Genomic DNA, 26,612 nt, shown 5'->3' on the forward strand with positions numbered 1-26,612 from the left:
AATGGCTCATTTATTTGGAAATTGAAAGAGCTAGGGCCATTTTTAATAGTTGAAAGTGATTGGAGAGCGACTACCCTCCCTCTCACGCCCACTATTTCCCCGAACACATCAAATCAAAATTTTTAGATAGCCATGTTGTTTAACGTAGTTGAATGTTCTGGAAATTCGGTCTTAGAGGATGACAACCACCCTAACAGACCATAGGGTGAGGGCTGTAATTTATTCCCTGGGGGCATATAAGGTATTTATAGAAAGTGTTGTCGTTTCCAAAAGGGTTCATTTGATTGGAAATCGAAAGGCCTAATGCCCTTTTTAATAGTTGAAAGTGATTGGAAGGCTTGACATTTTTATAGTAAAGATCGAAGTGGGTATAATGTATTATTTTTGTTCTTGTTGTTGTTTAGACCACGGCACTTCGTATCGAAGGAGTTGTTATGGAAACTTCGAAAAGGGTTCAATCGACTGAAAATAGACAGGGTTGATGCCCTTTTTAATAGTGGAAAGTTATTTGAGGGCAATTAGTCCCCCTTCCATTCCTACCCTCCCACGCCAACCCTCCCATTTCTGCTCTTAAAATTTAACCAAATCAAAATAGCGTAAGTGTATCCCAGCTATCAAAGAAAGTAAACAGAATTTTTTGCGAATGGTATCAAGTTTTTCATTTCAGGTCATCTAGAGGAGGTATGAAACTAAATTAAACAGTACTATTTGTGTCCAGATTTTTAAAAGGGTGTATGTGGTTAAAAATTGCTGAAAATTTTTCTCCAGCATACAAATAGCAGGCCAAACTATAAAGTCTTAAAAAACTAAAAGATTTAAAGTAATATTTTCTTTCTCCCTGAAAAGACTATGTGAATATAAAACAAACAGAAATTGATTAAAAAAAACATTTTCCAAAAAATAAGTTTTTCAAAGAAAAGTAAAGAACTACATTAAACCATAAATGAGCGAAAATAAAATCGAATAATCTACAAAGCGTGAAACTACCACAAATCAGAATCGATAAATAAATGAAACCCAAAACGAACAGAAATTACAATAATTAACCGAGTCAAACTCAAAACGAGCAGAAATTAACATAAGTTGGGCGCAAAACCCTTATGCCTTCCCAAGGCCAAAACAAAATTTGCACTTTACTGAAAAAATATAAATGTTTATACTTTTATAACTTTAATAGATCAAATAATATTAAAATTTTGATTACTAAATATAAGTATATGTGTATAAAACTGACAATGCACATTCATTTGTATTTTTTTCAGTAAAGTGCAAATTTTGTTCTAACCTTGGGAAGGCATAGGGGTTTTGCGCCCAACTTATGTTCATTTCTAATAGTTTTGAGTTTGACTCGGTTATAAATTGTAATTTCTGTTCGTTTTTGGTTTCATTTATTTATCGATGCTTATTTGTGGTAGTTTCACGCTTGGTAGATTATTTGATTTTACTTTTGCTCATTTTTTGTTTAATGGAGCTCTTTACTTTTCTTTCAAAAACTTATTTTGTGGAAAAAGTTTTTTAATTAATTTCACGAAATGGTCATACGTAAAGAAGTTTTTGTTATATGATCTTTGAACTATTTTTAACAAAATGGCTACCTCAAATTTTTTATCAGATATATTTGGGGAAAAGGGCTTGGGGGGGGGGCAGTTGCCCTCCGATCACTTTTGACTCTTAAAAGGGGGACTAGAACTCTCGATTTCCAATTAAATGAGCCCTCTTTGAAGCTTAAACGACGACCCCTTCTATATGAAGTGCCTCTGGGAAAAAATAAATGGAGTGTGGGGGGGGGGGCGGCTAGCTGCCCTCCAATCACTTTTGACTCTTAAAAAGTGAATTACAACTTTCAATTTCCAATCAAATGAACCCTCTAGGAAGTTTATACGAGCATCCCTTCCATAACAACCATATATACCCCCAGGGCATAACTTTCAACGACTGTCCCTGGACCCTGGGGGGTTGTGTCGACCCTAGGGCTTTAACATCTGATGGTTGAATTATTTTTAACAATATGGTCACCTCAAATTTTTATTGGATGGGTTTATCAATTCGATAAACTCAAATGCGTGGAGGGCAGGAGGGGCTAGTTGCCTTCCGATCTTTTTTCACTCTGAGAAAATGCACTACAACTTTTAATTTCCATTCCAATGAACCCTCTCTAAAGTTTATACGAGTATCCCTTTCATAAGAACCAAATACGGCTCCAGTGCATACCTTACAATGCCTGTCCCCGGGCCCTGGGGGGATGTGTCGACACCGGGTTTTTATTATCTGACCTTGGAACTATTTTGAAAAAATGGCTCTCTTAAAGTTCCTATCGGATGAGTTTGAGGAAAATAGGGCGTGGAGAGGGGGGCTAGTGGCCCTCTGATCTCTCTTGACTCTTAAAAAGTGAACGAGAACTTTCAATTTCCAATCATATGAGCCCTCCGAAGTTTATACGAGCATACCTTCTATAAGAACCGTATATGCCCCCAGAGCAATGCTTACAACGTCTTCCCTAAGCCCGGGGGGGTTGACACGGGAGTTTTTCTTATCTGACCTTTGAACTATTTTTAACGAAATGGCCATACGTAAATGAGTTTTTGTTATGTGATCTTTGAACTATTTTTAACAAAATGGCTAACTCAAATTTTTTATCAGATGTACTTGGGGAAAAAGGGCTTGAGGGGCCAGTTGCCCTCCTATCACTTTTGACTCTTAAAAAGGGCACTAAAACTCACAATTTCCAATCGAATGAGCCCCCTTTGAAGTTTACACGACGACCCCTTCTTTAGGAAGTTCCTCTGGGAAAAAATAAATGGAGTGTGGGGGAAGGCTAGCTGCCCTCCAATCACTTTTGACTCTTAAAAAGTGAATTACAACTTTCAATTTCCAATCGAATGAGCCCTCTAGAAAGTTTATACGAGCATCCCTTCCATAACAACCACATATGCCCCCAGGGCATAACTTACAGCGCCTACCTCTGGGCCCTGGGGGCTGTGTCGACTCCGGAGTTTTTTGTTATCAGGACTTTGAACTATTTTTAACAAAATGTCTATCTCAAAATTTTTATCTGATGCATTTAGGGCGTGGAGGAGGGGGGGGGCTAGTTGCCCTCAGATCTCTTTTGACTCTTAAAAAGTGAACAAGAACTTACAATTTCCATTCAAATGAGCCCTCTCCGAAGTTTATACGAGCATCCCTTCCATAAGAACTATATATGCCCCTGGAGCATTACTCATAACCTCTGACTCGGGACCCTGGTGGGTTCTGTCGACACATAAATTTTTCTTATCTGACCCCTGAGGGGGGAGTTTTTGTTATTTAATTTTTGAACAATATCCAAAAAACTGGCTATCTCAAAATTTGTAGCGGATGGGCTTAGGGGGAAAAGAGCGTGGGGGGGGGGGGTAGTTGCCCTTAACTCTCTTGGCTCTTAAAAAGTGAGCTAGAACTTTCAATTTCCAATCAAATGAGTCCTCTATGAAGTTTAAACGAGCATCTCTTTCATAAGAACCATACAGGCCCTTAGGGCATAACTTAGAACGCCTTCCCCTTGGCCCTGGGGCTTGTATTGACGCCAGATTTTTTCTTATCCGACCTTTGAACTATTTTTAACAAAATGTCTATCCCAAAATTTTCATCAGGTGGGTTTGGAAAAAGAAGGCGGGGGGGGGGGCGCTAGCTGCCCTCGGATCTCTCTTGACTATTAAAAAGTGAGCTCTATTTGTAAGTGAGCTCTTTTTTTTAAAAGTGAGGCTTTTTTAAATGGCTCATTTCCCCTAACACATCCAATCAAAATGTTGATATTTCCATTTTATTCAACGTAGTTGCAAGGTCCATAAACAAAGTCTTCGAGGATGAAAGTTCCCCCATAGACCTCAGAGAAAGGCTCGTAAGTTTTTTCTGTTGCTTATATAGAAAGGTTTTTATAGAAATTGTTGTCGTACAAACTTCAAAAATGGTTCATTTGATTGGAAATTGAAAGGGCTAGTGCCCCTTTTAATAGTAAAAAGCTATTAGAGGGCAACTAACCCCCTCCCGTGCCCACAATTTCCCCAAACATATCCAATGAAAATGTTGAGATAACCATTTTGTTCAACGTAGTTGAAAGTCCTGAAATAATTTCTTTGAGGATGACACCCTCCCCTGACCACAAGCTTCAGGACAAAGGTTGTCAAATATGCCCTTGGGGTATATAAGGGTCTTATAAAAAGCGTTGTCGTAGAAAATTTAAAAGGGCTCATTCAATTGGAAATTGAAAGGGCTAGTGTTTAATAGTCGAAAGTGATTGGAGGGTAACTAACCCCTCTCTTACGCCCATCACTTCCGCAAAAAAATCCAATCAAAATTGGGAGATAACCATATTGAAAATTTTGGAAATTAGGTTTTTGAGGATGACAACCCCCTAAGAACCTTCAGGGGAAAGGTTATAAGTTATCCCCTGGGGCATATAAGATTTTTATAGAAAGCTTTGTCGTAGAATCTTCAAAAAAGGATTATTCTATTGGAAATAGAAAGGGCTAGCGCCCTTTTTAATAGTCGAAAGTGATTGGAGGGCAATAAACCCACCTCTCACGCCCACCACTTCCCCAAACACATCCAATCAAAATGTTAAGATGTCCGTTTTGTTCAACGTAGTTGAAAGGTCCAGCAATTATGTCTTTGAGGATGACACTCCCCTACACCCCTAAGGGCAAGGGTTTAATTTATGCCCTGGGGGTATATAAGGTTCTTATAGAAATTGTTGTCGTACAAACTTCAAAAAGGGCTCATTCGATTGGAAATTGAAAGGGCTAGTGCCCTTTTTAATAGTCAAAAGCTAATAAAGGGCAACTAACCCCTCCCGTTCACACCAATTCCCCAAACACGGCCAATCAAAATTTTGAGATAGCCATTTTGTTCAAAGTAGTTGAAAGTTCTGGAAATTAGTTCTTGGAGGATGACAACCCCCCGTCCTAGCTGTCATTTTTTCCCCGGGGGTATAAAAGGGTTTTATAGGAAGTTTTGTTGTAGAAACTTAAAAAAAAGGGTTAATTCGATTGGAAATTGAAAGGGCTAGTACCCTTTTTAATAGTCAGAAGTGATTGGAGGGCAACTAACTCCCCCCTCACGTCCATAATTTCCCCAAATACATCCAATCTAAATTTTCAGATAGCCATTTTGTTCAACGTAGTTGAAAGTTTTGGAAATTAGGTCTTTGAGGATGACAACCCCCTGACAACCCTCAGGTCAAGGGTTGTAAGTTATGCCTTGGGGCATATAAGGTGTTTATAGAAAGATTTATCGTAGAAAATTCAATAGGGATCTTTCGATTGGAAATAGAAAGGGCTAGTGCCCTTTTTAATAGTCGAAAGTGATTGAAGGGCAACTAACCTCCTTCTCACGCCCACCTTTTCCCCAAACACATCCAATCAAAATTTTGAGATGTCCAATCTGTTCAACGTACTTGCCAGGTCCGGAAATAAGGCTTTTAGGATGACATTACCCCCATAGGCCTCAAGGAGAGGGTCATAAGTTATTCCCTGGGGTTTATATAGAATGGTTTTTATAGAAATTGTTGTCGTAGAAACTTCAAAAAGGGCTCATTCGATTGGAAATTGAAAGGGATATTACCCTTTTTAATAGTCGAAAGCTATAAGAGGGCAAATAACCCCCTCTTGGTCTCATCATTTCTCCAAACACATCCAATGGAAATTTTGAGATAGCCACTTTGTTCAACGTAGTTGAAAGTCCTGGAAATTAGTTCTTTGAGGATTACAATCCCCCTCCTCCCCACACACATTCACAAGCTTCAGGGCAAGGGTTGTCAGTTATTCACTTGGGGTATATAAGGGTTTTATAGAAAGGGTTGTCGTAGAAAATTGAAAAGGGCTCATTCGATTGACAATTGAAAGGACTAGTGCCCTTTTTAATTGTCAAAAGTCATTGGAGGGTAACTAACCCACCTCTCACGCCCATCATTTCCGCAAGCACATCCAATCAAAATTGTGAGATAGCCATGTTAAAAGCTTTTGGAAATTAGGTCTTTGAGGATTACAACCCCCTAACAGCCCTCAGGTCAAGGGTTATAAGTTATGTCCTGAAGCATATAAGGATTTTATAGAAAGCTTTGTCGTAGAAACTTTAAAAAGGGATCATTCAATGGGAAATAGAAAGGGCTATTGCCCTTTTTGATAGTCGAAAGTGATTGGAGGGCAACTAACTCACCTCTCACGCCCACCACTTCCCCAAACACATCCAATCAAAATGTTGAGATGTCCATTTTGTTCAACGTAGTTGAAATGGCCAGAAACTATGTCTTTAAGGATGACATTCCCCCCAGAACCCTCAGGACAAGGGTTGTAAGTTATGCCCTGGGTTCATATGAGGTTTTCATAGAAAGTATTGTCGTAGAAACTCCAAAAAGGACTCATTCGATTGGAAATTAAAAGGGCTAGTGCCCTTTTAATTGTCAAAAGTGATCAAAAGGCAACTACCCCAGGCAACTAAAATATTTTGTAAGATCATTTTTAATTAAATTTGCATATAAAGCATTTAGTGTATATTCCCCCAATTCCCTATTTAAAGAAATATTATTATTAATCTTAAGTCTGATTTCAAAGGGACTTGGGGCAATATACACAAATGGTCTATACAGAAATTTAATTAAAAATGATCTTACAAAATATTTTAAAAAACCAATAGACATTAACACAGAACCGGTCACAAAAAGACCTTTGAGGTTAGCTGCAAGAAAGGCGGGATTCTGATTAAGAACGTGTTTTTAAAATATTTTTCTTTCATCATATTGAATCGCTTTATTTCACCTTACTTTTTATCAGTCCTGGCTGAACTTCACTGAAGTAAAGATGCTAGGACTGTTTTGAAAAAATTATTAATTTTTGGTTTTATTGGTTGCATGTTGTTGTGAGTCTTCTTTATTTTATATATTTTTGTCTTGTTGAGGACGGCCCTTGGACATAGGGCCAAAATATTCATTCCAATTATCTCCACTGTCTTGCAAAAAGATTTCCCTATTGTTCTTCGTGCTTTTGTTGTTAGAGAAATCAATTGATATTTGGAACTTCTTTTTTCTAAAAAATTGACTTAGCACCTTTTGGCAAAAGGCCATAGACTTCTTTCACTCAGTTATCGCCACAGACAAGAAGTATTATAATATTACATACCTCTTGTCTGTGGTTATCGCTTTCGAGTTGTGCTGAAACCCGATTTTGTTTCATTGTAATTTTTCCGTAAAATGTGCGGCAATCATAGAATGAAATTTAAATCTACAGAACGTGGAGAATCATTGACAAGACAGGTAATTTTTTTCGCAAAGATTGCAAAGGTCAAAATCTTAGTCAAAGGTTTTTGAGTATGAAAAGCCAATTACCTAGTATATAATACTAGATGTGATAATTTAATGGAACTCCCGGAAAGGGAGCAAGAGCATAAATTGGGCTAAGGTTAGGGCTAGGCTAATTTTGATGTTAGGCCTATTTTCTTTTGCTGAATTGAGAGCTAGGTAGACAGACACATCAGAGAATAATTTCTTTTCTTATTATTACGCCAAAGTGACAAAATAACAACTCAATTCAGTCCTCAATCAACACTTTCAAATCTAGCCTATCCACTCACTAGCCTACCTTCTAAAAAGCTTGCCTCATCCTTCCCCTAATGGTTCCATATATAGCTTTAGGCTATATGCCTACTTCATAATATGCTTAAAATTGCAGTTTAAACATTTTGAAAGCTCTTCCTTTTTACTTTATCCCCACCCCCCTTAATGTGCAAATATAGGATAGGCTAGCCCAAGTTATAGCCTATATTTCCCATGTGTTTTCATTTCTTAGTTTTGTCAGATTGATTCAATCTGCTGGTGCACAGGTTGAAATAAAATTGATGCATTGGTATAATGCATAGACAATGTTTAATTTAGGCTAGGCCTATATATTTGGTAAATTTTTCATAGTTTATATTATTGACTTACAAATAAAGTAAGCATGCTACTCAATGCCTTTTTTATGCTCTTTCCAAATGTAATAATAATTTTTGTCATAAATGAATTTTACCCCTAACCCCTATATATACCAATTCAGGGTATATATTTGCACATTCGGGGGGGGGGGGTTAAAGTTTAAACTTACCTCTCATTTACATCAGAAATATAATTTAACCCCCCACCCCTAATGTGAAAATATATACCCTTAATTGGTATATATACTGGTAATATTAATTTCTGACAAAAATGATTTTTATATTTGGAAAGAGCATAAAAAAGGCATCAAGTGGTATATTTACTTTATTCAACAGAAAAAAATGAAGGTAAAATGAATGTTTTTTTTTTAAATTAAATCATCTAAAGATAATGACAAAAAAAGAAAATACAACAACAAATGAATATAACTCACATTAAAGAACTTCCAGAAATGTAAATCTGTCCAAGATAAAGTGCTGTCTGAGTACTTGGACTCTTATCCCACTTTTAACTCATTTAAAAAAATTTTATCATTGGTATTTCAATAATATTACCTTGACAAATATTTAATGTTTGATACAGTTTATTTCTGGTATTTGCTTGTGAGTGCTTTTGAATACACCAACCATTTATATTTTTAATATTCTGATATATTTTGTATAAGTGGTCCCTATTTTAACCATGAAAAGTGACTCTTGACATATATTGATTTTATATTAATTTTGTTTATGACTCATCTTAATTTATTGAACCTGAAGCAACACATGCTGCTTTAATATTTTTGTTTTACTATTTATTTGTTTTTTGTTTTTGATCCTTTTTTGTATCATGACATGCTCATGTTAGCTCCAGCTATTGTAGTGTATAGATATATTCTATTTTAATTTATCCTAACAGATAAATACATCAACAATTTTCTATCTAGAAAAGAGGTAATTGCAGCCTATTTAGCTCTGACTCACAATAAATACTTAATTAATTTAATAGCTATCAGTAATTGAATGCAACTCAATGATTGTAATTGCCTGTTGAGCACCAAGTGCTACCAAAATTAATTACAATAAGCTTACTGAACATGGGGAATAATTAGCATAGCTGTGTGCTTGAAAAATGAGGAAATTATGTTAAAAATGCCATGTTTATAAAAAAAAAAAGTAGGGAACCACTTCAAGTGTCCAATCACAGTGCAATGCTACCTTTATGCTGGAGGGGGAGGGACAGGTAATAATTTCTTCAAGATTAGTTTGAACTATAAAGAACAATCCCAGAGATATTTACAAGAATTGAGGTAGAAAGAGGCTCATTATCAATATTTCAACCCTCATCCCCTTGAAATGTCCTTCTGATAACCCATCTAAAAGTTAAACCTGTATGTTTATTATTGCAGTTATACTTGCACACTGGATGGGAAGGGGAGCCTGGCCCCTACCTGTCAAAGCTGGTGGGTAGGATTCCCTAAAAAAAAATGGAAAATAGTTGCATGAATGCATTTTTTTCTACTTAAGATGCCTCTTCTCTAAAAAAAGCTCTTTGAATTCCCCCCATTCCCCCCCCCCATATAATATTTATTTCATGTACCTATAGGTATAATCAAGAGATCTAATGATTCTAACAAGCATGTTTTATTTTCATAAAAAACATAAATTTTCACATCCTTTTCTTAAAATATAATTAAAAAATTATTCATATAATAATTTATTTAATATGCAACTCCCCCATCTGTATTCTGGGAAATAATACTGCTTTGTATTTAAGCTGAGATGAATCAACCTAAAGAAGAAATTGAGACACTGGCACAGAGGCTAGATAGAGAATTAGATGAATATATAGACAGTTTGCCATCAAAACCTTATAGGCCTCCTGAAACAAGGGATCCAGAAACATTGCTAAAGGTAAAGTCTTTTCCTTTTGATTATAGTTTAGTGATTTAAGGTCTCAGAGCTATGTTGTGTTAAAAGAAAATTGAATATGCTATGTAACTTATATACAGGGTGTGTATATTGCATATAGATGATATTATGGTGTATATAGACAATAAACTCTTGTTTTTGTGATGTCTATTAGCTAATAAAATATGTATACAATTTTTGGGGAACCTCCTATTTACATAAACCAAGTTTTCTAAATTAGAGGGTGATAAAAGATTTGAAGTACTCATTTTTCATGCCCAAGCTACATTTTGTTATTACTCCACCCCCAGTCCTTGGGGGTGGAGCCACCAGCTAAGTCTGACCATGATGGAGAGAGCAGCAAAGGTGAGTCAAATGAAGTCAAAGCATATTTGTTGTCAATACTTGTCAATATACACTTGTTACAGCAATGTTCTAAATTTATGGTGGCTCCAAGAACATACATCCTCTACCAAAACAACTAAAAAGAATACAATAAATCATGCATTTTGTTTAATGAATGTTCACTTGCATGGGTGAAAGATCCAAAGAGGCTGTTCTTTGGTATGTAATAGACCCAGGAGACACATGTGAGTTTGAATATGGGCAGAGAATGGGGGTTTAAACTTTACTTTTTTTTCCAAAGGGGAATTTATCAGCAAATTATATTGGTATTGTATTGGTACAATACTGATATATCAGTATCAGACACCAAAAATCCATATCAGTTGGGCCCTAGCTGTGACAACTACTGCATATTTTGTTGTCTACTAACTATTTTTTTTACAGTATTATATGATTTCTGATATCTCTGTTATACATAGTTAAACATAGTTATATTTTGTCAAATCTACTATGGGACCCAAAGGTTGTATGGTGTAAGATGTGAAAATGCCCATTTCTCAATGTTAAAAGAAAGAACAGAGAAAAAAATCCAACTGGGCTTTTTGACTATTGCCAATGTTGTCACAATAAATATATGTACTAATTATAGCATATCTGCTTTAAGAAATGTATAAATGTACAAAGTTTCAAGATTGATATAATAAGTGCTGTTGAGAAAACTGAGAATCTAAAACTAGGTATAGCTTACTGAAATTACTTTACTTTTGGGTTTGATTATGCCCATAATTTATACCCTCCCTTTTTTTAGCTGATATCTAGCTGCAGCTGGCCTTTGAGAGCCTACACTGCACATCGTCCTCGTTGTCATCAATTCAACATTTCCCCCAACCCTTTCCTGCATAAGAAATTAGGATTTATGGGCCCTTACCCCACATCATAGCCTGGTTAGGTCTGGGCATGATTGGAAAAATGATACAAAGTTAAATCAAGTTTTTTTCAGCTGAAAGTAAGGAGTAATATTATATTTTTAGGCTCTAAGCTATAGCATAAATGTCTTCAAGTGCTTCGAAAGCAGATCCCTTTTGATGTTCAGTTTAATATTCTGAGGAAGAGAGAAATCATGAAACATTTTGAAAAAAAGTATCTTGCACTGGGCCCCTATGAGGCTTAGGCCCAAAGGATGTGGCCCATTCCCTTTCAACAGTCTTGTGCAGTAGTGACATCAGATACATATTTGTATTCCAAAATTTTTTTATAAATATTTGTAAGTGACTATGTTTTTACTAAATGAGCAATAAAAGTTAGTCAAGCACTATTCTTTTCACTCTACTTTTTCTTCCTTTGCTTTTATCACTGTTTTGTCAGTTTAGTAGACACTAGATGATAGATAGGCTGTTTTGTTTTTTATTTTGCTTTACCATATTTTTTACATGTTATCATAGGTGGAACACATTTGAGGATTCAGGAAACAGGTGACGTTGGGGCTATAGCTTTTGAAATTGTTGGTGCTATTCTGGATGCTTATTCTTTTGATAAAATTAGAATTGGTTCACCCACAAAATTGTTCAAATATGGAATAGTTTTTATTCATTTCAAGCTAAAGTCAGTTAATTAGATAAATTGTTTACACTAAGATAAAGAACAATTTCTAAAGATATATTTTACTAAAAAGATTTGCTGTTGATACAACAAATCTTATGTGTATACCTTTCCATACGTTGCATTCAGAAAATTTCATATTTAGGCTATTCAAATCTTGAATTTAGATGTGCTCAACTGATTAGCCAATCAAAGGCCAGAATTTGGGGAAAACAAGAGAATTTCTACCCTCCCCCAATAAAAAATAGACAGGGGTGGAAAGCAAAATACTAACTGGTACCAAAAAAGGTTCCAATGAAACTTGAGTTAAATATAACTGCCAGCAAGACCTGAGTCAATTTGGACTACAAGCCACCTTCTCCTGTAACCGAATCTTGCCTGTTCCCTCGAGGTTTCAAAACAAATATGCCTGGTTCTATTGCCAAATCCGCTGTGGTAAAGCTTAAAAACTGACCAATGACTTCCATTTTTTTTGCTGTTCTTAAGGATGAAGTTTTTGTGCAACAAAAATGTTTGAGGATTCCTAAATATAGCAAAACAATTTTGATATAAAAAAAGCTCCATTTCTGAACTATTTAATCTAGTGAAAAAAAGAATATCACACACTTAGGAACAAACAGAAACCTTTAAACATCTTGAGGATCAAATAGAACACAAAAAGATGGGTTGGATTAATCAGTAGAACTGTCATAGTTTAAGACAATGGGCTATGTATATAGGATATACACTAAGATGTCACATAACCCCTTTTCTATTCATGCAACCTGAATGCTGGTCTGGTGACGTTAAATCACTGGCAATAAATTAGTTAAATTATAAGCAAAGCGTTATTTTGGCTAGACAAAAATGCAAGAGAGTGCTTTTAGATAGTGACATTTTTTCTAAAGTTTTTGTGTTCGGATTCTTACTTTATTTTGTGCATGAAGTCATCGCTGTCACTCCTTAAAGTTGTCTATGAAATTTTCAAACTTCTGAAATAAATGCCGAAAACTGTCTACTGAGCCTCCCTCCCTAGTCAGTGCCACTAATTGTTTCCCCCCTTTCTCTTGTTTTCTTAGCTTTGTGTATTCTATCTGCGTCGTCAAAAACGAGCCAGTATTTAGTTTTGTTTAGATAAAATGTTAATATTAGGCCTACTTAAAGAGCATAGGTAGCTTATAAGAGTTGAAACTGGTCATAAGAGTGGTAGTGTCGACACAAAAAAATCAGCAACATCTAGGGTTTGGTGACATTTTTTTTTTTCAGTGTAATAATAAAATAATTAATTTAATAAGTGTATTTGCTGAGTTTTGTTTAGTAATAAGTGGTTGATTTAAGTTCCTGGCAAAAAAAAACGATTACGCAGCTTGAAAAAACTGGCAATTACCACCAAATGCTAGATGGCGTTGATAGTTTTTTTCGTTCGACACTAGTGCCCTTCCCCATTCTTATAAGTTACCCATACTCTTTGGGCTTACCATTAAATTCACACTAAATCAGTCAACCAATGCCTTTTTTTTTTATCAGAACTGCTAGTTAAAATTATGCATTAGCCTTTTTTGAGAATTTTCAGTTCTTGTATCTAAGGTTTCTGAGTTAATTTTATCAACACATCATTGCTGTTACGCAGAAAGATCGTGTATGAAATCTTCAAACTTCTAAAATAATTACCAAAAACTGTCATCTGAGCTCCTCTCAAAGAGAAAATCAGCAGGTGAATGTATGTTCAGTCACACCTTATTCCTCTTGGTCTGAATTACCCTGCTGATCCTCTGTTTGAGGACAGCTTAGAAACAGTTTTTGGCAATCACCTCAGAAATGTGAAAATTTCATATATGATCTTTGGGTGCATCAACGACTATTTGCTCTTCAGAATGTTCTGAATTCAGAAAAATTCTCAAGGCTCTTAAGTTTTTTTTTGTTTTTTTTGTATCTTCAGCTGATAACTGACATTGAATAAACAGTTAAAATACCCAATTCTTGTACTTGGTTAGTTTAATTTTTATCGATTGTTTTTAGTGGTTTTTTTGTTTGTTTTTTTTTATTTAAACAAGTCAGATACAGCCTTTGGATTTAACAAGGATAGTTTGCTCTTTAGAGTGTTCTGAATTCAGAAAAATTCTCAAGGGTCTTCAGTAATTTTTTTTTGCAACCTTCACTATCTATTTTGAATACTTAACTTTTATATTTAAAAATATTCACTTTAAAATAAGCCAGTATATTCCAAGACTTCTTGTAAGATAAAATAAAAAACATGGTTGTAACAGTTATTCATTATGTACTCGAAGAACAGTGTGATGCTGCACCCCTATTTAGAATTGTCTGTCAAGAGACGTTTTCCCTAAAAACCCATCTGTTCATGTCTTCATAAGGAGGCTCAACAAACACGATTCAAGGGGAAAAATCTAGGTAATTGAATAAATAGCGGTACATGAGGCCCCATGTTTTTAGCGCCCTAGTGTTATAAGGCACTTATGCCGCTAGGCGCATTTGGTATATTTTTACTCCCTAAAATTGTTATAAGGAAAAAAATGGGTGAATTCCAATCGTAATACTGGTCATATTGGTTTTCATTATACCTATAAGAACATTACCCCCATCCCATCCCCCGAAAAATGATTGCCTAAAAATACAACTTTTTGTATTATGTATTAGGGAAGCGTTTGTACGATTTTACCTTTCATGTTTGAGCTCTATAGCATCTTTTTAGTACTTAAAATTACTATTATTCCTAGTCATGGGTTCACGTTTTGAAGAATGGCAGCATAGAAGTCTTACAGGAGTTTGTTTTGTTCAAGAGGAGGGGTCTTAATGTTTTGGGAGGGGTCTAATTGTTCCAATTGTTTTGGGAGAGCAATTTACATATAAACCTGAAATACGAATAAAAGTAGGGTACTAACAGGAGCTGATCCATGTGGTAAATGTTGCTCCTGAACTCGAATAAGGTCAGTTAGACATGTCACAAGTTTTAGTTTGATTATAGGAGATGGAAGAACACCCAATTTTTATGACCAAACAGCCGGAAGAGGGTGAAGCACTTCCACCATTTCTTGAAGCAATTCAGCAACTTAAGTATGATACTAGTGATAACACCCCTGAAGGTATGTAACTATCTATTGTCACAATAGCATTTATAAATGAACGCTGGTGTGGCAGTTTAGAATTCGATTCAACCCAGTAAATTATGCCATGTCTTTAAACCCCTTGATTACTTGTTCTGTCAGCTGCCTTGACCTAAGACACTTACCTATATTATTCTTGTATATAATCGAAACCTAAGCATTTCTTTATTGATATTTATAAAAGGCTGTAGCACTGAAACACATGTAGATCACGTTTGTGAAGAGGTACTTTCTTGAGGAGTGATGAAAATACCTCCTTCTGTAATAGGTTGGTTAAGTTTGTTAGTGGTTGTAATGCAGATGGCAAGACTTTTTTTACCACTTTTGTGTGAACACAATAAATTCCGGACGCAGATGTACCCCTTCAATTTTTGACAACCATTGAGATGTCAAGGGAAGTTTTGGTAATGACTGCTATTGGCTTAACATACGCTGGACCCATAATATCCTTGCAGGATTTTTGTAGAGAAGTTTTTGTGAGTGCTCCCACAACTTCAATTTGCTCAGCAAGGTTGTCCTGCCAAAAGTAATTTCAGAAGTTTGTTTAGGTCTTTGGTTCGTAATACCGAATTCATTATCTTTCATAGTTTTCTTCCGTCTCTACCACTTTCAACTAGTTGCTTACGAAAACATTCTCTTTTAGCCTTTCTGAGATTTGATTGGAAGTATTTCTTGTTAAATTCATAGATTTCTGCGCCAGCTGCGCTTGATAAGCTACGATTTTTAGCCCTAAGCCAGTTCTTCTTACAAATTCATTTAGGTAAACTCTCAGTAATCGACGGATGAGGCTGAACATTTTTTATTCTATATTTAGCTTCTTTTTTGAAACAATGTGGTTTTAGTAGATTTTAAATTCATCATACAATACTGTGAAGCCTTGTATAATAGATGGTTACTATTATAATCATGAACCATGCGACCTGACTGTTGACATAACATTTCTATTTGTGATTCATTTTAATCTCTTGACCTTGAAGAAGCACTTGCTGTTTTAAAATATGATGTTGTAGTTTTTTTGTTAGTTTTTTCTTCATTCTTGTTTTACTTTGTCTTTTTTTAGCTTTGACATGCTCATGCTAGCTTCAGCTATTTTAGTGAATTAGTATATTCTATTCTATATTTTCTTCATCTAGAACACTATCGTATTTTCTCCAGCTCACCGTGACCTTAAATTTTCTTAATAAGTCAATAATTGGCACGTCTTCTCTTATTTTCAAAAATGATCTTTCCACATGTGATACTTTATATGTAATTACTGTCTATTTTTATATTTTCTGTTCTTGTTTGTACTCCCTGGGCCTTGCGTATAAGAAAGTTTTTGATATAGGGAAATCTATAGTGTTTTGGGTATAGCTGTGTCCTATTCCCAAGGTCTTCCTTATGCCCAAAGCCTTTTGATAGACGTGTTATTGATAAAATGATTATTTGTTATTATTTTTCATTCTATTAAATTCCAGAACTGGCCTCTACATACAAGGAAAATGGAAATTATAAATTTAAGCTTAAAAAGTATCGTAATGCCATTATTGAATACACTGAGGGTTTGAAGCAGAAATGTGAAGATGCAGAACTTAATGCTATATTATATGCAAACAGAGCAGCGTCTCATTTTTACCTTGGCAACTACAGGTAAGTATCCAATACTTCTCTGAATAAATGACTCATTCATTCCTTCACAAAAACAAATCTAGTTTAAAATTATCTACAAAGCAATCCAGTTACGTCAGTGACTATGCAGTTAAAAGTGTGAATGGGAGAGGAGTTTTTACGCCTCTCCCTCTTCTTCAACGGGGCTGATGAAGTTTTGGTAATGACTGCTCTTGGCTTAACATACGCTGGACCCGCAATATCCGTGTAGGATTTTTGTACAGAAGTTATCGTGAGTGCTCCTATATATATAATGGGAGTAAATACCGTAGCCTATCAAGCGCAGCTGGCGCAGAAATCTATGAATTAAACAAGAAATACTTCCAATCAATTCTTAGAAAGGCGAAAAGAGAATATTTTAATAAGCAACTAGTTGAAAGTGGTAGGGATGGAAGAAAACTATGAAAGATAATTAATTTAGTATTACGGTGAAAGACCTAAACTACCTTCCGAAATTACTTTTGGCAGGACAACCTTGCTGTGCAAATTGAAGTTGTGGGAGCACTCACTATAACTTCTCTAGAAAAATCCTACAAGGATATTACGGGTCGAGCGTATGTTAAGCCAAAAGCAGTCATTACCAAAACTTCATCAACATAGTTAAAGAAGATGGAGGAGGCGTAGAAACTCATGGTAACACCCTCACTGATTTGGGAAGGTGGGAAAGGGGAGGCACTAGTAGCAGAGTCTGTTGGACGGCAGGTGTAAAAATAAGGTATGAAAAAAATGTGGGTACAATAAAACTAGTATAATAAAAGTAACACACGGGATAATGACATATAATAACGATATGAAGATGTAATAAAGAATATTAAAAAAAACGTGTTTTTTTTTAAATTGGATGATGTTTACTGACTGAAACTGTTCATATTCTTTTAACTCTTCTCTGTACCTATTTTATTTTTCTTATAAAAGTTAGAACTAGAACATTTTTTTAAACACCTTCACCTCCAAGGGCACACATAAGTTAAAATGTATTTTTGTCCTGCTTACCGACAAAATGGAATTTTCTTGGCTAAAAATAAAGGCGTGAGACTGTAGCGGTTTTGACACAAAAATTCGTCATTTAATAGTTCGCCTTTTCAAAGAGTCGTCATTTAATTTATTATAGAATGTCAGGGTTGCATGTAAATGCACCTACTTGAGTTGCCAATAAAAATTAAAAACTATAAGTTTTGAATGACTGGATGCAAGGCCCACAAAAAGATAAAGTGAAAGCATTTATAAGAAAATAGAGATATGGAAGACAAATTTGGAAAATGTTATCACTTTTGAATTTATGCGCCCAAGTTAATATAGAAGCAAACGAAAATCTATTTGTTGAACACTTGGATGGTTTGTTAATTCATTTTTGGAATTATTTTGATGATATCGATTTTACAAAATATGCATGAATACAAAATGCATTTATCGACGAAGAAGATGACGAATTTGTATTAACAAGTTTTGAGAAAGAAAACTTAATTGAATTATCTTGTGATACTCCTTTAAAACAAAAGTTTCAGAATGTATCTCTGATTCGATTTTGGCTAGATATTAAGAGTGAATATAATATTTTGTCAAATAAAGCTATAAAAGTATTCCTGCCGTTAGCAACATCTTATTTCCGCGAAACAGGATTTTCTGCACTAGCTGCAATCAAATCGGAATATCCTGCTCGTATTCCTGCCGTTAGCAACATCTTATTTCCGCGAAACAGGATTTTCTGCACTAGCTGCAATCAAATCGGAATATCCTGCAATCCTGCTCGTTTGGTTGTAGAAAAGGAGCTTCGAGTCGTTGAGGTTTGGATGACACTAAGATTTGATAGATTTTGCGCTAATAAACAAGCACATTCATCGCATTAAGCGACACTAATAAAATATTATTACTTGTTTTTTCCATATGTATATGAATTTATCTTAAAAAGAAAAATCTCTTAAATTGTTTTTTGTGCTTTTAGTATTATGTAAAATTGAAGGGAGGCGCCATATGATCAAATATTTTTAAGTAAGTAGTGGAAAAATAAGGTTTGGAAACCAGTGCCTTAGAAAAAATTCGTGGAAAAATAAGGTTTGGATACCAGTGCCTTAGAAAAAGTTAAAAAATAGCAATTGTCTTTGTAGTCAAGGGGAGTTTGTAGGTTTTTCTATTTTTTTTTCGTCTGCAAAAAGCTGCAATAAACAGTTCAAACATAAATAAATTGACCAAGGAGACATCAAATGTCTGAAGCAGTATTTTCGGAATTTTTTAGTTTCAAATAAAAGTAATAAAAAGAGGCCAATAAAAACAAAAATCCTTGTAATGAAAAAAAAAATCGTTAAGATGATTGATCTTTCGTTCTGTTTTAGTTTTCTTCGGTTTATATAAAATCAAAAGTGCATGTACACACTTTTTTGTTTGAAATGAAAAACAAGCTACACCAACAAAGCTAAAAACGAGAAAATATATGCTGGGTAATCTAGAAATGTACAACACGGTTGCCACCCTTTCTGATTTATCACCGTTTCTTTTGATTTTTTATATTGCCTAAGCAAAAAAAAAAAAAAAATCAATAAATCAGCACATAAACCGCTAGATCATTGAAGAAAGTCACTAAAGAATCACTGAAATCTAGTGATTTTCTTTTCACCGAGCGGCAGCCCTGACGTACAGTGGTCAAGTATGGTTATGGAACATGGGCGTTTCGAAAGACGGAGGAGGGTTTGTTAGATGTTTCCCAGAGGGATTATCTACGGATTCTTTTGGATACCAGTCTGACTGACTGTATTTTAAACAATAAGGTGTACGAAAAGTTTAGTTCATTCCCGCTTTCTCGGGCGATAATGAGAGAAAAATTGAGATGGCTAGGACACGTTTTGCGGATGAAGGAGGATTGCCTTTTTGGCCAACCATATAGGACCGAACGTAAAAGAGGTCATCGCTGGGAGGAGGTCAGAGGAAGGATTTAAGGGGAATTGGAAATTCTTGGGAGGGTATAAAAAGGGAGGCTCTGAATAGATTGGGACGGGAAAGGTCCTTGCGTAGCTTTGTTGGCCTCAGGTGATTTTGTGTCCCCGGTTGGGTCGTTCCTTGTTGGGATGGGAGAATGTCACAAGTAAAAATTTAATGGAAATGAAAACTTTCCGGGAGGGTGTAAAGAGGGAGGCTGTGAATGGGCTGGGTACGAGAGAGAAGCTTGCTTAGCTATGTTGGCCTCAGGTGATTCTGTGTCCCCGGTTGGCTTGTCCTCTGTTGGGGAGGGAGAATGTCACAAGGAAAAATTTAATGGAAATGAGAACTTCCTGGGAGGGTGTAAAGAGGGAGGCTATGAATGGGCTGGGTACGGGAGAGAAGCTTGTTTAGCTGTGTTGGCCTCATGTGGTTTGGTGCTGCAGAAAGTTTTTAGTAGTAGTAGTAGTCTAGAAACCACAAGAATGCACATAGACAGTAAAAAAAAATCAAATAAATAAAAGCTTCAAGTGGTAAACTATGCATAATCCATTTATTAGTTTTTAAGCTAATGACTTTTCTGCAATTGGATTTGTTGTTGTTCCAGTGTTCAGTAAGCAGTTTAAAATTTCCTCTGATCATTGTATATACTTAACGTTTTTAAGTAATTACTTGAAATTAAGGGATTGATTACTTATGTATCAATTAGTTAAAGCTAAAGTTATCTAAATAAAAAGTAGATAAGAAGGCTTTCTTCGGGACTGTTCAATCATCTGCAATTGATTCCTTGAGTGTCTTTTTGCATCAAAGCCGTCTGGGTATTCCTTTAAGTGTAAGTGTAGAAGATGAAAGTATCGTGTGATTAAATAAGGTGAAAGACTCACGGCATATCAATACTATGTTTTTCCACTTAATGCTAAAGTTATAAAGGAAACGGAAGAGTGGACAACGTTGGAAGAAGTCGTAATCTTAAAAGTCTCTTCACGGAATGGGGCGTAACCATAAAATCGGAGGTTTTGAGCTGGTCTTTGATCTGGGGCCCCTTTTTAGCAACCCCTCGTGAGGGCAAGTCACATATTATTCTTATAGTAAAGAATGATTGTCGGAAAGCTGCAAATTTGGTTATTCTGGAAGCAGATCAGCGTTGCCAACAATTAACATAAATTAAATAACTTGAATATTGCCATACACTTTTCGTGGGAAAAGGGACCAAGTCAAAGCTAGTCAGAGCAAAATCTTGTTGTAGAGTAATCTAAAAGTTGTATTCTTTCTTTTAGATCATCTTTGAATGATTGTCAAGAAGCTGTAAGGCTAAATAAAGATTACAAAAAAGCTATTTTGCGAGCTGCTCAGTGTTGTCAAAAGCTCTCTCGTTTTGAAGAAGGAAACGAATGGTGTGACCGTGGGCTAATTCTGGATAAAAAAGACGAGCGGTTAATTCAAATAAGAGCGCAATTAGCCAAAGAAAAGGTTGGTATAAACAACAACGAACTAAATTTCAAAATATAATTGTCGCTTAGGAAAAGCTTGAAATGTGCATAGAAAGAAATTTTTTTCTTTGAAATAAAGAATCTTAATTAAATTAACTAAATTACAGTTTACCCAATTAGCTAAGTATAATTAAAATCGTTGTTCCAGCCGTGCCAAATCAAGATTTCATCTTCTTTTCTTTTAAGTTTCAGATTAATTTTGTTACAAGAAATCAATAAGTAATTTACATAGTCTTTAATTTGAATTAAATTATTAATTTAATTAATTTCAAACAAAATTGTTTTACCACAGCTGGGCATCATGCTCGTTTAAAGTCACCTCCGTTACAAATGGATATCGTCTAGCCCACTATCGGTATCAGGTTAACAAAGAAAGGAGGGGGATAAACTGTATTAAAAATTATTGGACCAACGATTTTTTTTTTTTTTTTTTTTTTTTTTTTTTTATTTATGCCAGACTATCTTTGAACAGCTAAGAAGATAATTTGACGAAATAAGATCTTTTTCAGCAAAATCAATCCGTAGAAAAGTTCAGCATCAATCAGCATTCACTACTTGCTAATCAGTATTCTTTATTGTGATTGCTGCTTTTCAACTCTTAACACAAATTAAATAAAAAAACAATTTTTTTTCAACTGAAAGTAAGGAGCAATATTAAGACTCAAAACGAGTAGAAATTATTTCGTATATGAAGGGGTTCCACCCCTCCTTAGTACATTAAGATAAACTGTATTAGAGATTATTGGACGGAGAGTTAAAACCAAAGATTATGCCAAAAATCATGGTTGCAGCAATAACTGTAACCTAATAAAGAATACTACTATATATATATATATATATATATATATATATATATATATATATATATATATATATATATATATATATATATATATATATATATATATATATATATATATATATATATATATATATATATATATATATATATATATATATATATATATGTGTATAAATAGTAGTATTTTTCATCACAGTAAATCCTCACTATTGTAATCGTAAAATATCCATTTTAGGTAAAAATAGAAAAATATCCATACATACTTGAAAATACCTTATCTTTTACTTTTTGTTAATTAATGAGTCGTGTTTGTACTCGTATCACAGTTATTACTTTCTAATTACCCCCCCCCCTAAATTACCCCCCACCCCCACCCTTTAACTTTATTTAATCTCTCGGGCTAACTTTGATGGTCCTTTACAAATATATTTGTTCCACTCCATCAGAGGAGTTATAAAAGTTCGTTTCTGAAAGAGCAAAGTCAATCATTTCGTTAAAACACAGCCTGGCAGGACTATCACAATTATTTGCTCATTTTGCAGATTAATTTGCACATGAGAAATATATTTCTTTTGTTCAAAATTTGTGCTTACAAAGCACATTGGATCTAAGTATATTTGGCATAAGGGAATTATTTTCCTTTTTCTTATTCCGGAGCACTTTCTCCGGTTACAGAAGTTTAAGGGGTACAAAATTTCTAATAAATAATCTAACGTTTATAATCATTTTGTGATTTTTGAAAGTCTGTCTTTATTAAAATAAAGTAGAGGGTGCAGTTGGCAGTAGGTATAGGCAAATTGAATCCAAAATTTTAGGATATTCCCCGTCAGGAATACCATCAAATGAGCTTCACCCGACTAGCATCTTGGAATAGCCTCCAATCAAAGCTAATTCCTGAAAATCCTTGAATCCCTGAAAATTCAAGCGAAGGCACAACAAATGCATCAAAGCTGAAAATAAAATGAGGAAATTACCAGGACTAGCGGAATATCCTCATCGTTGATGGAGCCGTGAGAATTGTAATAAAATATAAAATCTATATACAGTATATATATACTGTATATAATAAATCCGTGATTGTCGGTACCGTGTATAACCCTCCAACTTACCAGATTACCAGCTACCTTGAAGCCTCCGTCGATTATATTCGGGGAAAGCGTACTGAGTCTGTCGTTATCTTCCCGGGAGACTTTAACTTCCGTCCTAGAGTGTGGCTTCGCTACAAAAATTATGATTGGGAGGGTTCGGATTTGTATGATCTATCTCTCTCTTACGGGCTGGAACAACTTTTCGATTTTGGCACGTATCACGGCCCAAACGAATCATCTCGTCTTGACCTCTTCCTTACAGATCACCCTGAATCCTTTAAGGTAGACGCTCACGCTTTCACCAGTGACCACGTTGCCGTCGTTTAACATGGAAACCTACGTATTCCACCTCCACTAAAGCATGAGCGAACAATCTGGCTATACAAAAGTGGCGATTGGGACGGTTTGAGAAACACTCTTTTTTCTCAGCAGTGGAGAGCCTTCCTTCTGGAAGGCCCAGAGAAAGCTGCAGATAATTACCAGCAGGCCATAGCTGACTCTGTCGAAAAGCATATCCCTTCAAAACGGATCCAGGTGTCCAGTAAGGACAAACCTTGGTTCAACGCCCAGTGTAAGAAGACAATCCGAGCAAAGCAAAAGGCACACAAGCGATGGCTACTTTCGAAGAGCGAAGAGGCAGAATTGCATTCATAAATGCGCACAAAGATGCAGTTCGAGCGATTCGGCAGTCCCGGGTTCAGTATAAGGAGAAATTCGCCACCAAGCTTCAACTTGCTTCGGCAAAGAGTTGGTGGAAAATTGTCAAGGAGGCTTTACCGTCGTCCAAGGGGACCACCAGTACGTTTCTCTAGACTACCAATTCAGTGGCAAAAGATCCGCCAGAAACGGCAGTTGCTATTCGTTATACTTTCGCCGACGTCTTAAATCCGGAGGACAACGGGGAAGACGTACCACATTTCTCCAACTAACCCAACACTGTACTGGCCCGTTTAAATTTTTCTACCCCCAGTATCCCTTGTAGTCTCTCGCGTTTTCATATAACCAAATCCACGGTTCCTGACAACATAGCAAAGTTTGTCTTCAAGTCCTGCAGTGCTGAACTAGCTGGACCCTTGTCATCGCTTTTCCGAATGTGCTTTTGCTCCGGAACCTTCCCACGAACATGGAAGTCCGCCCATGTTATACCTACGCTAAATCCAGAGGGCGATCCAATGAGCGTGGGCTCCTACAGGCCTATTAGCCTTCTCTCCTGTGTTGGCAAAATCTACGAGAGCGTCTCCATTAAAACACTTCATCAGTACCTGGAATCAAATGTCCTTCTAGGCGATCGCCAATATGGATTCCGCCGGAAACGCTCAACATTTGACTGCCTAGTGGCCTAGTATCAGGAGTGGATAGAACATCTGGCAATGGGATACGACATCAGGCTATTATCCTTCGACATTGCGAAAGCTTTTGACAGAGTATGGCACCGTGGCCTGCTAAGGAAACTCTATGTGTATGGTGTTCGTGGATGTCTGTTAAAAGTGGTTGAGCGCTTTCTTTCCAATCGTTCAATGCGGGTTGTTCTTGGCGGGTTTGTTTCCTGCGAATACCCAGTGAAATCAGGGGTACCCTAGGGCAGTGTCTTGGGACCTACGCTTTTCTTTACCTACATAAAAGACATGGGAAACAACCTTACAAACCCTCTGCATCACTTTGGCCGACGATACCACGACACACTCAGCCGTCCCTAAACACGAACCCAACACAAGCCTCCCTTTCCCTACTGAAGGATCTTTTGAAAATTGAAAAGTGGTCTGATGCATGGATCATCAACTTAAATGCATCGAAAACAAAGGAGGTTCTAATTACCCGATCAAAGGTGCCACGTGAACACCCCAGTTTCATCTTCAAAAATGAAGCTATAAATAGAGTTGACGAGCTTCGTCTACTGGGGATTCATTTCTCCACCGATCTCTCTTGGAAAAATCACCTTGATCGGGTGAGAACCTCCTGCGCAAGAAAGCTGGGAGTTACTCTTCGCTGCAAAAACCTCCTGCCATGAAGCTCGATCATTCCACTCTACAAGTCTTGCATCAGACCCATAGCTGAATATGGATGCCCGCTATATGCTGGTGCTCCGAAAACGCTGTTGGCACCACTTCATAAGATCCAGAATAGGGCAATTAGGGCGGGCTGCGCCTCTACACAAGAATCGCTCCAGCCTCTAAATGAAAAGTTTGATGTAGCGTCGATGGCTGTTTTCTACAAGTACATGAATTCGCCTCCCTCGGACGAGCTCTCTCGAATTGTTCCCCCCTTTGTCCCGCCGACAAGGCAGACACGAAGGCACACAGCTCGGTCCAATTATCTAAAGGAGGATACGCCAAAAACCGAGTACTTGAGGAATAGCTTCATCCGGCGTTGCACTTCTATCTGGAATGATCTTCCTGGGGATATTATCCCTGCAAATCCCTCTGTTGACACCTACAAAAGAAGGTTTAATAGACATTTAATACCTCGAGGCCATTGAACGAGGTAAATGAATACCGGCATATCAGATACTTTGAAGTACCTGGCGCCGTGAATATTGGAATAAAAAAAAAAAAAATAAGGTTGGGTATCTGTGTGTGCATATATATCTATATAAACTAATCTTAATAATATATTGTTATAGAAGCTGAAAATTATGAATAAAATCTTTCAAAAATAGGAAGTACGTAGTGATTTTAGGAAAACTTTGATTAGACCCCTTTCTAAGATAGGTGATAAAAATGAGGGTTGTAATTATAGAGGTTTTAGCTTGGTTTCTGAAGGAAACAAAGTACTTAGCTTAATGATGCGTCCGACGCCGTAAGCCTGATAAAACAATGTGACAGTTGTATCGAATATTGAAATCGATCAATATATTTACTGTCATAATAAGCAAATTATTTATTACACATTTGAATTATATCAATTTTGTTTTAATTTGTATGCATTTGAAATATAATCATAAGTTATTGTAGAATTATGGATAAAGGGATTTTGTTGCGACAGCTTGATGTTATTCTGTTTTTTTTTTTTTTTTTTTTTTTTTTTTTTTTTTTTTTACTCGTCATTTCATTCTGAGACCTACGAAGCTACGAACCAACAGGAAATTAAAATATTTAATTGATCCTTTTTTGCCTTTTTGAGGTCTCGTTGTGATATGGAACTACAATATAACATACGGACAGGTATGTCACTTTAAAAAAATGAAGCTTGCTGTTTTATCAGCCAAAATAATCTTCATGTTTTTGTTTGTGTTTTTTTGGGGGAGGGAGGTGCGCTGAAAAAGTAAGTGCAAAAATAAAAATAAAACCAGCAAACTCTGGATTTAGCCTAGGGCTGAATCCAGGAATTGGGAAAGGAGGGGAGCTGAGATTCAATGACAAAGATAGTCAAAGATAGCAACTAAAATATTCGAAAAAAGCGTTGAGTGGCAAATGGAATACTTGCAAATTAATCGACTCTCCAAAAAATCTACTGAATGTTCTCTTTTTTTCATATGCTCAAAAATTTTACTAAAGCAAATGTTTGTGTGACTCTGTTCCCAAGAGATTGGATTTTCTGTGAAGAATAAATCCTTGGAGTCTTGCAGCTAAGCCAAAAATTAATCGTTTTAAGCTCAGATTTTCTACATGGTTTTTGAAATCCGAAATTGGAAGTTGCTTTGGTCTCGAGTTTACTCATAATACCATTTTTAGTCGAAACTGACGGCGATTTTCAAGAAGAGAAGGACTTTTTGTAGTCGAATATAAAAAGGTTAAAAGTCTACTAAAATGAATTTTGATATGAACCCTTGTTTAAGGGTGTTTAATGAACCCTTGTTTGAAGA

At 35.9% G+C, this 26,612-nt stretch overlaps 1 protein-coding gene across 1 annotated transcript in view; it reads left to right on the plus strand.

Annotated features, from left to right (window-relative positions):
- Nucleotides 1-7,263: 7,263 nt before the first annotated feature.
- Nucleotides 7,264-26,612, plus strand: part of LOC148944649 (hsp70/Hsp90 co-chaperone CNS1 homolog) — a 76,270-nt gene continuing 56,921 nt past the window's right edge. The window contains exons 1-5 of the mRNA XM_089099825.1: nucleotides 7,264-7,282; nucleotides 9,695-9,831; nucleotides 14,735-14,852; nucleotides 16,331-16,502; nucleotides 20,708-20,900. Of these exons, the coding sequence (XP_088955951.1) occupies nucleotides 9,700-9,831; nucleotides 14,735-14,852; nucleotides 16,331-16,502; nucleotides 20,708-20,900 (615 nt within the window). The 5' untranslated portion in view covers nucleotides 7,264-7,282; nucleotides 9,695-9,699. The remainder of the gene's footprint in view (nucleotides 7,283-9,694; nucleotides 9,832-14,734; nucleotides 14,853-16,330; nucleotides 16,503-20,707; nucleotides 20,901-26,612) is intronic.

This window comes from Artemia sp. Qi Xiang Cuo, chromosome 14 (assembly GCF_049724085.1).
Source record: "Artemia sp. Qi Xiang Cuo chromosome 14, ASM4972408v1, whole genome shotgun sequence".
Taxonomy (NCBI): domain Eukaryota; kingdom Metazoa; phylum Arthropoda; class Branchiopoda; order Anostraca; family Artemiidae; genus Artemia; species Artemia sp. Qi Xiang Cuo.